This window comes from Crotalus tigris, unplaced genomic scaffold, assembly GCF_016545835.1.
Source record: "Crotalus tigris isolate CLP2741 ecotype Arizona unplaced genomic scaffold, ASM1654583v1 scf7180000018445.1570621, whole genome shotgun sequence".
NCBI classification, from domain to species: Eukaryota; Metazoa; Chordata; class Lepidosauria; order Squamata; family Viperidae; genus Crotalus; species Crotalus tigris.
Genome location: NW_024097006.1, coordinates 1,199,707 through 1,212,076, shown reverse-complemented (window position 1 = coordinate 1,212,076; position 12,370 = coordinate 1,199,707). Strand labels below are relative to the sequence as shown.

Below are 12,370 nucleotides of genomic sequence, written 5' to 3'. Positions count from 1 at the left end.
TAGGGAATTGCATGCACTAGTAAGTAGACTTGCCCAATCAAAAATCCCTTTGCTTAGTCTTTTTTGTTCCTTCTGTTCAATCGTGTCCAATTCTCAGTGATGCAGTCTACAGCTGGTTAATCTAGAGTTGCATAACCCTATGAGAAGATCTGGTCCCCTGAAAGTCTCTTATGTTAACACAGAGTTCCATTAGACTGTCCCACCTGAAAACCTCTTTAGCTCATTGACAGAAAGTCACATTACCCTAGGGATGGATTTGCCTATCAAACACCATATCTGTCTCAGGCAAACTGAAGCACTCACTTTCTGTATGGAGAAACAGAAGTGGGCAGCCACAACCTCTTGATTCTTAACAGAATAACAGAGTTGGAAGAGACCTTGGAGGTCTTCTACTCCAATCCCCTGCTCAGGCAGGAAACCCTATACCATTTCAGACAAATGGCTGTTCAATCTCTTCTTAAAAACTTCCAGTGTTACCAATGAAGTGTTGGAGCATTCACAACTTCTGGAGGCAGGTTGTTCCACTGATTAATTGTTCTAACCATCAGGAAGTTTCTCCTTAGTTCTAGGTTCTTAGTTCTTTCCTTGATTAGTTTCCATCCGTTGCTTCTTGTCATGTCTTCAAGTGTTTTGGAGAATAGCTTGATTCCCTCTTCTTTGTGGCAACCCCTGAGATATTGGAAGACTGCTATCAGGTCACCCCTTGTCCTTCTCTTTGTTAAACTAGACATACCCAATTCTAGCAACCGTTCCTTATATGTTTTAGTCTCCAGTCCCCTAATCATCTTTGTTGCTCTTCTCTGCACTCCTTCTAGAGTCTCAACATCTTTTTTACATCGTGGATGTAAAAAAGCTGGATGCAGTATTCCAAGTGTGCCTTACCAAAGCATTATAAAGTGGTATTACACTACATGTGATCTTGATTCTATCCCTCTGTTAATGCAGCCCAGCACTGTGTTGGCTTTTTTGGCAGCTACAGCACACTGCTGGCTCATATTTAAGTGATTGTCCACTAGGACTCCAAGATCTCTCTCACAGTTTCTACTATTGAGTCAGGTACCACCTATACCAGGGGTAGGGAACCTTGGCTCTTTTATGACTTGTGGATTTCAACTCCCAGAATTCCTGAGTCAACATGGCTGTTTCAGGAATTCTGGGTATTGAAGTCCACAAGTCATAAAAGAAACAAGATTCCCTACCCCTGACTTATACTATACCATGTTCAAATCTGTCAAGATCCTTCTGTATCTTAAGCCTATCTTCTGGAGTATTGGCTATTCTTGCCAGCTTGGTGTCATCTGCAAATTTGATGAGTTCTCCATCTATCCCTTAGCCAAATCACTGATGAAACAGAGCCTTGTGGTAACCCACTGCATACTTCCTCCATGTAGATACAGTTCCATTAAGGACCACACGTTGAGTGTGGTTGGTCAGCCAGTTACAAATCCCTCTGGTAGTGATGCTATCTAACCCATATTTTTCTATCTTATCAAGTAGTAGGTTATGGTCTACTTTATCAAATGCCTTACTGAATTCCAAGTAAATTATATCCACAGCATTCCTCTGGTCCATTAATTTTGTCACTTTATCAAAGAATGCAATAAGATTTGTCTGCATGATCTGTTTTTGACAAACCCATGTTGGCTTTTGGTTATGACTTTGTTTGCTTCTAGGTGTTCAATGATTTGCTGTTTATCTTTTCCAGAATCTTCCCAGGTATTGAGGTCAGGCTGTTAGGTTTGTTGTTTCCTAGATCTTTTTTTTTTTTTTTTGGGAAGATGGGAACTACATCAGCTCTTTTCCAGTTCTCCAGGATCTTTGAAAGATATAGTTCAGTGGTTCAGATATCACATCTGCCAGTTCTTTCAGAACCTTGGGGTGTAGTCCATCTGGTCCTGGTGATTTGAACTCGTCTAGGATGGACAGGTGCTCACTTACCATTTTCTTGCCCATTTTAACTTGTATTCCTAATCTGTTTTTTACAATACTGTTTTTGATAGGTTGGGCTGTTTTTTCCATTTGTGTAAAGACGGATGCAAAAAAAACGAATTAAGAAGTTCTACCTCCTCATTGCTTGTTGCTACCTTTTTGTCACTTTCTCCCATTAAAAACCAATTGTTTCCTTGACTTTTTTCTTGTGTTTTACATATTGAAAGAAGTTTTTTTGTTATTTTTGTTGCAAGCCTTAGTTCATTTTGAGCCTTAGCTTTCCTCACTTCAACTTCGCAGGCTTGGGCTATTTGCTAATTTTCTGCTTTAGTTATGTGTCCCTCTTTGCATTTTTTTATACATCCTTTTTGTCTTTCAATTTATCAGACAGTTCTTTATGCAGCCATGCTGGTTTCTTTTGAGTGCTGTTATTTTTCTTCTTCATTGGTATTGTGCTAAACTGGACTTTAATAATCTCACTTTTCAAAATTTCGCAAGCTTCTTAAGTTGTTTTCCCCTTGAGGATTCTCATCCATGGAATCCTTCCCAGGCTTTCTCTAAGTTTATTGAAATTAGCTCTCTTAAAGTCCAAGACTCTAATTTGACTTTGTTCTATTATTTGTACTTGCATAATATTGAATTCCAATATTGCATGATCACTCCCCCCCCAAGGCTCCCCCAAGCTTCAACATCTTCTATCATTTTATCTCTGTGAGAATTAACTCCAATATGGCTGATCCTCTAGTTCCCTTCTCTACTTTTGGGGAGACAAAGTTGTCTGCTAGGTTTGTCAAGAACTTGTTTAATCTTCCACTTCGGGCAGAGTTTGTCTCCCAGTTGATGTCAGAATAAAGTCCCCCGTTACTATTGTGATGTGCTTCCTACATACCTTAGTTAACTGACTAGCAAAAAGTTCATCTATTACCTATGTTTGGTTGGGTGACCTATAGTATACACCTATTGCAATGTCATTTTTCCCCTTTTTATATTGACCTAAATGGATTCAAGACAGTTCTCATCATTGTTGTGCTCTATTTCTGTAGAGATGTAGTTGTTTCTTATACGTAGTGCAACTCCACCTCCTCTTTTATTTGGTCTGTTTCTTTTAAATATTTTAAATCCCTCTAGCTGTATGTTCCATTTGTGGGTTTCATCCCATCAGGTTTCCGTAATGGCAACAATATCATATCTGCCCTCATTTACTTGAATTTCTAATTCACCCTGTTTATTCCTCATACTCTGTGCATTGGTTCATAGACAACTTGTACTCTCACTCACCTCTAATCTATTTCAGCCTGCCATTTGCTTAGAAGCTCTCCATCTGTGGGTGGGAGGGCAGCTCCAGATTTTACAACCTTCTTCAACCAGCCTTGCTATTGCCTCCATGACAATATGAGGAGGGCAGGCATATGGATGCTTGGATCGGGTAATTCCTGCACACCTACCTGTTGCTGTGATAGAAGATGTTTGCAACTCCATGAATTTTTATGGGCAAAGCTTCCATTGGCATGAATGGCAGCTTGTACACCATTCTAAGAAGCATTCCTGTATCTCCTGTAACCTTCTGGTGCATCCCATTTCTATCAAATTGCCTACTGGCATTACATACAAGAGATGTGATGTCTCAATGAAGTAAAAGCGCTAGACTAGGAGCAGAAAAATCCAGTTCTGAGTCCATCATATGCCATAGAAGCTGCTAGGCCAGCCACTATCTCCTCATTAGTCCAGCTTACTTCACCAGTAAGGAAAAACTTGAAGTGGGAAATGCTGTGTGCTCTGCTTGAGCTCCAGGAGGAAAGCAAGATATACATTTAATGAATAAATAAATACATCAGTATGTTCTGCTCATTAGTTCAATCAACTCAACTGGAGGGAAGGAAATGGCTCAATTCAAATGTTTTAAAGAATCTTATTTGAACCTGGCAGAAGAGAGGAAACTCCAAGTCAGAAAATAACAATTCATCATACACACCCCAAAAAAATCTTCCCATTTTTCTTTTTTTAAAAAAAAAAAAACAAAAAAACAAAACACATTTCTGTTGAACACTGATAACTGATAAATGGGAGCTCCTTTGCTCCTTTCCTGGTAAGGCAGCTCAAAGAGTTCCATAAAGTGGTCTTTTTTCACACCAGAAATATTGCAGCCTGTAAAACCATCAAAGGAGGCAGGTGATACATCATTCCTTAGGCTCTGCAGCGATGTCAACTATTTTCCAATTATCAGGACAGATCAAATGTGCCACCACAATATTTCTTATCTGCTTGAGATCTTCCTCTGGCCAAATGTGAGGAGAGTTGGCCTAACCCACAAGAAGGTGTCTTCCCAAACAATCCTTGGCACGCTTTATGTCCTTGCTTGGGCAATCTTCCAGCATCAAGATTCAAGGTCTCGTGACAGCCGCAAAAGTTCCTTCTGTCTGTCAATCACTCTCAGAGGCTGGATATGGGCCCAGATTGCAGCTGGACTTCGAGTGCTGAGGGACTGTTCTGAGCCTGAAATGAAACAAACCAGGATTAAGGAAATCTATCATCCACAATAGTACTGAAAGAGGCAGAACACCACTAAATAAAGGATCAGTTGACAAAGTTTCCTAGCTATATTGAGCAAGAAAATAATTAAATGGGCAGAATCTTTTCTTTTTTGGCTTCTAAGGCAGATGTGGCCAGTGATGTAACAAAGTCTCCTGAAAAACTGAGACCAACTTTGTTGGCCTTCTGGGGGATAGGTGTAGGACAGGCTGGCTCAGGAATTCTGGGAGTTGAAGTCCACGAGTCATAAAAGAGCCAAGGTTGCCTACCCCTGGTGTAGGAGACAATGATTATTTTAGAGCAAAGTAGTGTATTAAGACCCAACTCTTTTACTTTTTCCAATGCTCCAATACTCCACCTCCTCACAAACACATATGCTGCTGAAAGTTTGCCATCACCTGTGGCTGGGGTGGAGGTGGGATATTTATATGGCCCATAGACAGGGGGCTGCTTATCCCTTGCTGCAGTCTAAAAAGCAGTGCATTTTTAAAATTTAAGAGATTCATCCATTTCCATGGACTTGTAGATGCCAGGGGCTGAATCCAGATCCTTTAGCACACAGACTCAGAACTCTATCATGGAATTATAGTTATTTCCAAGGAGTTTTCATGAAAACCTCTGTTAGGACATAGTCCTAACAACTGTTGTTACATTTGCATTGGATAGGGTGGGGGAGAAAATACCAATACAGACTTTTGAAAAGGAGAGCAATATAAATCATGCAATGATTTGAGAGTTCCAAAGGAAAAACCTACAGTTAAACAATTTATAGGAGACATACACACAAACCCTTCCCCAATTCACTTGCTTACAGGTTGAGGCGCGCATTGCCCGAGCTTCTTCCAAGAGGTGCTGGGGACGACTCCGCAAGGGAGAGAGGGGAACTGAAGAAAGGGAGAAGAGGAAAAGTAAAAATAGAAAGTCAGAAGTTTACAGAGGGGGGGGGAATGTGTTATTTCCTAGCCAGCTGCTGCCAACTTCTGCTTTTTGTCGTCTGCAAAGACATTTTTCTATGTTCCTGAACCTTCCAGCTCTAACAGAAATGGCTATTATAATGCAAGCATCCTTGTAAAACATCTAGCCAGGAAAGCTATTTGTCTCTTGATGCATCTCTCTCACCTTGTGATTCAGATCACCTGTAAATCTTCCCTTTTCAACTGTATGACTTTCTTAGGAATGGGATGAGCTAATTTTTTTAATTTTTACTGGAATTAAAAATAGATGAAACATTAACATTACAAATTAGTTTGATGTTCTGGTTGAAAATTGCTTTGTAAACTGAAAGGGGGTAGAGAGAATCAATATATTTCATCAGGAAACTGTATTTGTGCAAGAATCCTGTGTGGCAACCATTCTAGACTGCAGTGTGTAGGCTTTGCTTCCCTTGATCCTCACTGATCACAATTCCCCCAAACCCAGCAGTCTCCTATACTCACGGTTGGGATGACTCCGACAGTGATGTACAAGGTGAATAGCTTTGGCCATCATGCGCTGTACAGGATAGATATGGGCTTGTGGTAAATTATTCACTTGTTTTCTCTCTATTTTCTCTAATCAAGCTATTTGTAGACTGAAAAACCAACTAACACAGCATGCATGCAGTCAAAATAGCACTAGCAATAGCACTTAGACTTATATACTGCTTCACCATGTTTTACAGCCCCCTCTAAGCAGTTTACAGAGTTAGCATATGGTCCCCAACAATCTGGGTCCTCATTTTACCGAGCTCGGAAGGATGGAAGGTTGAGTCAAGCTTGAGCCGTTCAGAATTGAACTGTTGGCAGTTGGCAGAATCAGCCTGCAATACAGCATTCTAACCAGTGTGCCACCACACCTCTTTCTCAGAACACCAGAGTCGTTTTTTCCAGCTAGTGAATATTTTTTTTTCAAAATGAAATGTCCTATTTCACTCACAAAACAGCACAACGGCCAGTCTACTTCAATTTTCCCTGCCCCATATTTCTACTCACCAGCTTCTCAAAGTTGACAAGGTTCTCCACCAAGGTACGGTTGCCCTCATGAATGAAGGTCATATCTGCAAAATGAATCCAAGTATCTCATCATTTGTTGCAAAAAAAAAAAGAAATGGAGACCATCTACCTTTTGTAATTCTCGGACAGGTTCGAAAACTTTTGAATAAGAAACCTTTTGTTCCTTGAGTTTCACTTTTGGTAAGTTCTTAAATATGTACATAGGCAAAAAGTAGAATTAATTTGCCAGCTGCTTCTTTGGTTTCAATGTAGTTGTATTACATTTCATGTTTTAGAACCTCTGAACTAGCGATGGTGATTTTGAGGCTTTACTTGTCAGTTACTTAAAACTGTACTTATGTATATTCAATAGGATTCCTTCAATTATACCTTTAAGAAGGAGGGGCATAAAAGGGATCATGGGTGGAGACAGCTTAGCCACAGCCAGTCTATAAATACGGTGATTCCAAGAAGGATCCTAGAAAGAAAAAAGGTAAATCAGATGGGATGCTTGTAGTCAAACATGCTTTAGGCAGACTGTTGCTTGTCCAAACCCATTTTTCAATTGTCTGGCTTCATCTGGACTGTAAATGTTGAAGAATTAGCAGGCCCTGGCAATCTTCTGGAGATCAATGGCCAGACTTAACTTTTGAGGGTGTAGCTGAAGACTACAGAATATGAACAGAGCTGGGCTTTGGGAGGAATTGCTCAGTTTTGTTTTTGAAAACTGTACTGTCAGATAAGAGGTGAATCCAAGGGCTGCAAAAAGGGGAAATAAAGCCTTGGGCTGTCCCCTGCTAGCCTCCGTGCTTATGCAAAGTCCCTAAATATATGTTCAGAATTATATAGTTGGGGGAAAAAATAAAAACTTGCTAAGCCTCATTAGAACACTATCTCACAGGAAACCTCATGCTACAGTGCCAAAATCTTGCAAAATTTAAATGGAGATTCAATACAACTTGGAATTTGAGTGTTGACTATCATAATGGCAATAGCATGAGATTTTGGACAATATTTAATAATGAGTTGGATAGGGTGTGTGTTTGATGTTGAGGTCATAAGGCAAGATTGCACAGTGGCATCCAACCTCCAGAAAAGTTTGCTGAGCTTATATAAGGGATTCTCTTCCATAATCCTCAACCCCTCGTATCTTCAGAGGTCCAGAAATAGATTTCCATTCATCTACTGAAGGACAGAATTCCTCAGCAGATTTTGAAATTAAGAGCTGAAGAAACTGAGTTCTCATTGAATCCATTCAGGGAGAGATCTAAATTTGACCAACACAAATAACTGAGCTCCCACCTTTGTGAGAAAGTCTATCAAGAGAAAGAGAGGAAGGTGCAGAATATTTCTGATCCTAGTCTAGGTAGATTATGTTCCATCAGGCTATTATCAGGCTATATTATCTTTCTGTGGAAGGATCCTGATAAACTGTTGAGCACCTGAGAGTCAGAATGTAAATTATTCTGGCTAACATTGAAACTACTACTCTTAAGTCTAGCTGCAACTCCTAATATAAAAACTGGCACAAGCCGCTCTCTCGGCACCAGTTGCCCATCTGTAAAATGGGAATCAGAGTGGGGATACTATGTAAAATGAGAGAAGAAACAACACTTCCAAAGACAGAAAGGAATATCTCTCCACTCACCAACATCCGTTCCATAGTGCCATATAGCTTTCTTGTCTTGTATGGAAGTTTCTGTAATATGAAGAAAAAATCAGAGGGAGGCTTGTCAAGAATGGCTAATAAGTTAATGCAGAAAATTAGGGAAAGCATTCAACTTATATTTGTTCAAGTAGGACTTTGCACCCGTGAAAAAGAACAGACATATCCAACCCATTGGTAGAATTTTCATATGTATGCAGAACAACTAAAGCTTTGTCAACTTTGTTAAATCCATCAAGAAAAGCTACTAGAAGTTATGTCCCTGGACAAAGAGGTCAGCCTAAATTGACCAAGGAAGGCCTTCCTTGTTGGCATACATCTCATCCTGTCAAGAACCCCTTTGAACTAAAAGGATGTGAATCATCTCTGAGCCTTAGCTACCCAAGAATGCCTCACCGATTTGTGCTCAATAAAATTTCTAGGGAAGAAATCTGCACTGCTTCTCAAACTGAATATCTGTTCTGTGGCAGAACATGCAAATAACCCACTAGCTGCCTGTGTGATCTGTTTGTTAGTGATCAGAATACCATATCCACGCTACAAAACATAAAAACAAAATTCAATAAAAACTAAATCATAGAAATGAACCACAAAAATAAACAAGCAGACTAATCCTTCTTAAGGCTGATTTAAGGTCCATCCAGTTGATATTTCAAAATCTGGCTATTTCCCGGCATTGGGAGCTAGGATGAATAATCTTCCTATGAATGAATATGAATGTGAGCCAGGTCACTGTTAATGATGTTTGCTTTTACATTTGAATCATTTTTTTTTGTCTAGTTCAGAGAGAGCTGTAAACCATCCAGGCTTACAATGTAAATTAGGCAGCCATATAAATTCCCAATGTTTCAACATTCACACATGTCCAACGTTCTACTCTGCAAATTATTTTTTAAATGAAAATCTCAACTTGTTTTTGCAATTTCCTCTGCTTAACACTGTTTTATATGCAATTATTCACTCTTCTGTGTCAACTTTGCCACAAGCAGATATCAAACAGATATCTTTTCCATATAAATACTGTTCCACACAACTTCTGAATCAAGAATAACAGAGGCCACAGTGCTCCAAGAGTTACCTCCAAATGGAGATGGTGGATTTCTTCCACAACCCAGTTTAGAGTCATCTGCTTTCCAAATCCCCCTAAAATGCTCATTTTGACCCATTTTGAGCCAAATTTATTTCAGCTTGGGACAGATAAGTCATACAGTTGCAACAGTTTAATCCCTTCACAGCGTTTGACACCCTATCTCTCTCCTGACCACAAATGGACATATTACAGGATTTGGTACGTCACTGCTTTAAAACTTTTAGTAATACCTGACTTATCCATTGTTTTATTACATTCAACTTGCATTGATTCACTGCATCAAATATGCAATTATAATACTCAGATGTTTTCCTGCTCTGGAATTCTATGGCTCATCACCCTCTTCCCAGTTTCTAAGAATCTAACTTCTCGTGAAAAGAATTGTCTGAGAGATGGGCGGCAATTACATGATAAATAAATGTCAATGGGGAAAAGCCAAGATTCTCCTTTCTGGGCATTCCTTATGTATTTGAGATACTGGAAAACATGGTCTTAATTGCTTTAATTTTGCTACTATCCTTTACTTCTTACACAGTAACTGATTGTTAAGGCCTGTTAATGAATCTCCCCTCCCAGAAGATCTTGTATACGCGATAATGCTTTTCAGGCCTGCCTCTTCGATCCCAAACTCATTATTATGGCTACACAAACACAGTGCACATGTCCTTGATCAGTATATTCCATCAATCTGGGAACTAAGCACAGTTTCAAGAGGGACATACATGGAGCAAGTGAGAGAGGAAGAAGACACCCACCTAACCAGCCAGTTCAGCTGAATCAACTTTAGCAATCAATGGAGCGATTGCTCCAAAAGAAGGACTAGGGGGGACATGATAGCAGTATTCCAGTATTTGAGAGACTGCCACAGGGAGGAAGGGGTTAATTTATTTTCCAAAGCATCAGAAGGCAAGACAAGAAACACGGATGGAAACTAATCAAGAAGAGAAGCAACCTAGAATTAAGGAGAAACTTCTTAACAGTGAGACAATTAATCAGTGGAACAGCTTGCCTTCCAACATTGTGGGTGCTTCATCACTCAAGGTTTTTAAGAAGAGACTAGACAGCCACTTGTCTGAAATAATATAAGGACTCCTGTTTGATTAGGGGGCTGGACTAGAAGACCTCCAAGGTCCCATCCAGCTCTATTCTGATTAGATAGATGTTGTAGTCAGATCATCCTCATATCCCATAAACACACACAATCAGGCTGTGATTACTATTTTGCATTCCTTCATTTCCTTAACCAGGACCCCATAAAAATGATAACAGCTCTGGGAGGAGTTTTTCAAAGTGGCAAATGTGAAATTGGAAGATACAACAAACTGCTCTCCTGAACACAGTTTACGTTAATGTAGGTAAATAGTTTCAGACCAAGCATATCAATTCAACTGTTTCCCCTTCTTTGGAGAGTAGAAATGTACCTCCCAAGTCCTAGAAAGGCGGCTGATAGCAGAGTGGCTCAGGCCAAACATCACAGCAAAGAAGGAATTCAGGTTCCTTTGGTCTTTTAGGCTGAAACCAAAAATACAGAAACACCATTCAGCCAAGAATGGAAATCCCAAACAAAATTGATTATAAATTGCAAGAGTTTCCAAAGGGAAAAACAGCAGAGGCTCCATTCCCATGGAAAGAAATATCTTTTTTTCATTTTCAGAGGTCTCCAAAAAGTCAATCAGGATCTACAAGGTGGGTTTCAGTGCTTGAAGGGAGAGAGTCATCCTAATGGTTAATAACAGCAATAGCACAAGGCAGGGAAAGACAACCTGCTTTATGGATGACATCTCATTCAATCCCTTCCTTGCCTTTGGTCAAGCTGGCTGATTTCCTGAATTACATGGTTTTAAATTAGCAAGTTGAAACTAGAAAACTGATGAAGAAACCAAAAATGGAATTTTCTGTGAAAGGAATACAAACTGTTCTCTGGGGAGAACACATTTGGGAGCTGATACTAAAAGGTATCTTATTGTTAATTATTTTTGTCTTGACTGATAGACCTCAAGGAATTCATAAAAAGGCATTAGATCTTGTAAGCATAGAGTCTACCCACTTCTGACTAAATATTTTCGTAATTAGTAGATTCTTACTGCGCAGCCAGCTTGATGAATTTGCGGAGCAGCTGGGCTCTTTTGATAACATCAGGACAAAGGCAGAGCTCAGTGGTGATCCAGAACTGCAGCTCATTGAAACGACGCAGGAAACGCTCCACGTTGGCTGTGGTTGCACTGGGAAATTTCTGTGGCCCAACCACGTAGTAAATCAACTCCACCTTAAAAAAAAAAAAGCAGAACAGTCAGGAAATTTCTCTCAAGCTCCAGTCCTAAGACACAAGGCCTTGCCTTAATTTCTCTTTCAAATGAGCATGCTAACGGCTAGATCTCTGCTTGCCTTGACTTTAGACACAAAGCAATAGTCAGAAATCTCAGCTCATTACCAACAATGACGGGTGAATAACTCATGGAAAGATTGGGAGCATCAGTCCTTGTAAGCAAATGGAATGGAATGGAATGCATTGGAATGGAATAGAATTAGAATGGATTAGAATTAGAATTAGAATTAGGATGAATTAGAATTGGAATTGGAATAGAATGGAATGGAATGGAATCTCTTAAGAGATTCTTTGATTGGGCTGTTAAAGAATCTCTAAGACCACCCCCACCAACACTGACAGGGCAAGACACCAGAATTTAAACTGACAGCAAACAGCATTCCTTACTAGCAATGATAACATTACCTTGTTTGGATAATGAAGGGTCTGCAAGAACACATGCAAGCTCAGAGAGCACCAAGGAGCCCTCATTTCAACTTTGAGCTACAAATATTATCTTTTATTAATAGAACTTCCTTACCTGATGGAAGCTTTTGAAGAGGTTCCAGTCATGTTCAGTGAACTGATTAGCCAGGTCCTTTGAACTAATGAAATCCAAACTTTCCCAGGAACCAATACTGGGGCCAAGCTGTTCAGGGTGAGGCGCCTTGGCAAGCAAAAGGAGAAAGGCATGCCATTTTTGCTATGTACAGACAGACAGTGCATGCTGGGTCCTAGAATGGAACCTCAGGAAATGTTTGAACTCTAAGCCCAGGTCACACTAAAAGTGAAGATGTATGAATCCTACCACACCCATTCCACACAACTGTACTACAGCCTTACCTACCCCTTTTAAGAGCTTTGGGTGTTTGTTTGGCATT

General features: G+C 39.9%; 1 protein-coding gene across 6 annotated transcripts in view; it reads right to left on the bottom strand.

The window, feature by feature from the left end:
* Window positions 1–3,704: 3,704 nt before the first annotated feature.
* The window catches only part of RAPGEF3 (Rap guanine nucleotide exchange factor 3), a 61,571-nt gene continuing 52,905 nt past the window's right edge, over window positions 3,705–12,370 (bottom strand). For all 6 annotated transcript variants that reach the window (XM_039352590.1, XM_039352593.1, XM_039352594.1 and 3 more), the window contains 9 exons: window positions 12,031–12,156; window positions 11,269–11,450; window positions 10,606–10,696; window positions 8,077–8,127; window positions 6,819–6,906; window positions 6,429–6,493; window positions 5,895–5,949; window positions 5,271–5,342; window positions 3,705–4,422 (listed from right to left, as the gene is read on the bottom strand). In XM_039352590.1, the coding sequence (XP_039208524.1) occupies window positions 4,304–4,422; window positions 5,271–5,342; window positions 5,895–5,949; window positions 6,429–6,493; window positions 6,819–6,906; window positions 8,077–8,127; window positions 10,606–10,696; window positions 11,269–11,450; window positions 12,031–12,156 (849 nt within the window). In that variant the 3' untranslated portion in view covers window positions 3,705–4,303. The remainder of the gene's footprint in view (window positions 4,423–5,270; window positions 5,343–5,894; window positions 5,950–6,428; window positions 6,494–6,818; window positions 6,907–8,076; window positions 8,128–10,605; window positions 10,697–11,268; window positions 11,451–12,030; window positions 12,157–12,370) is intronic.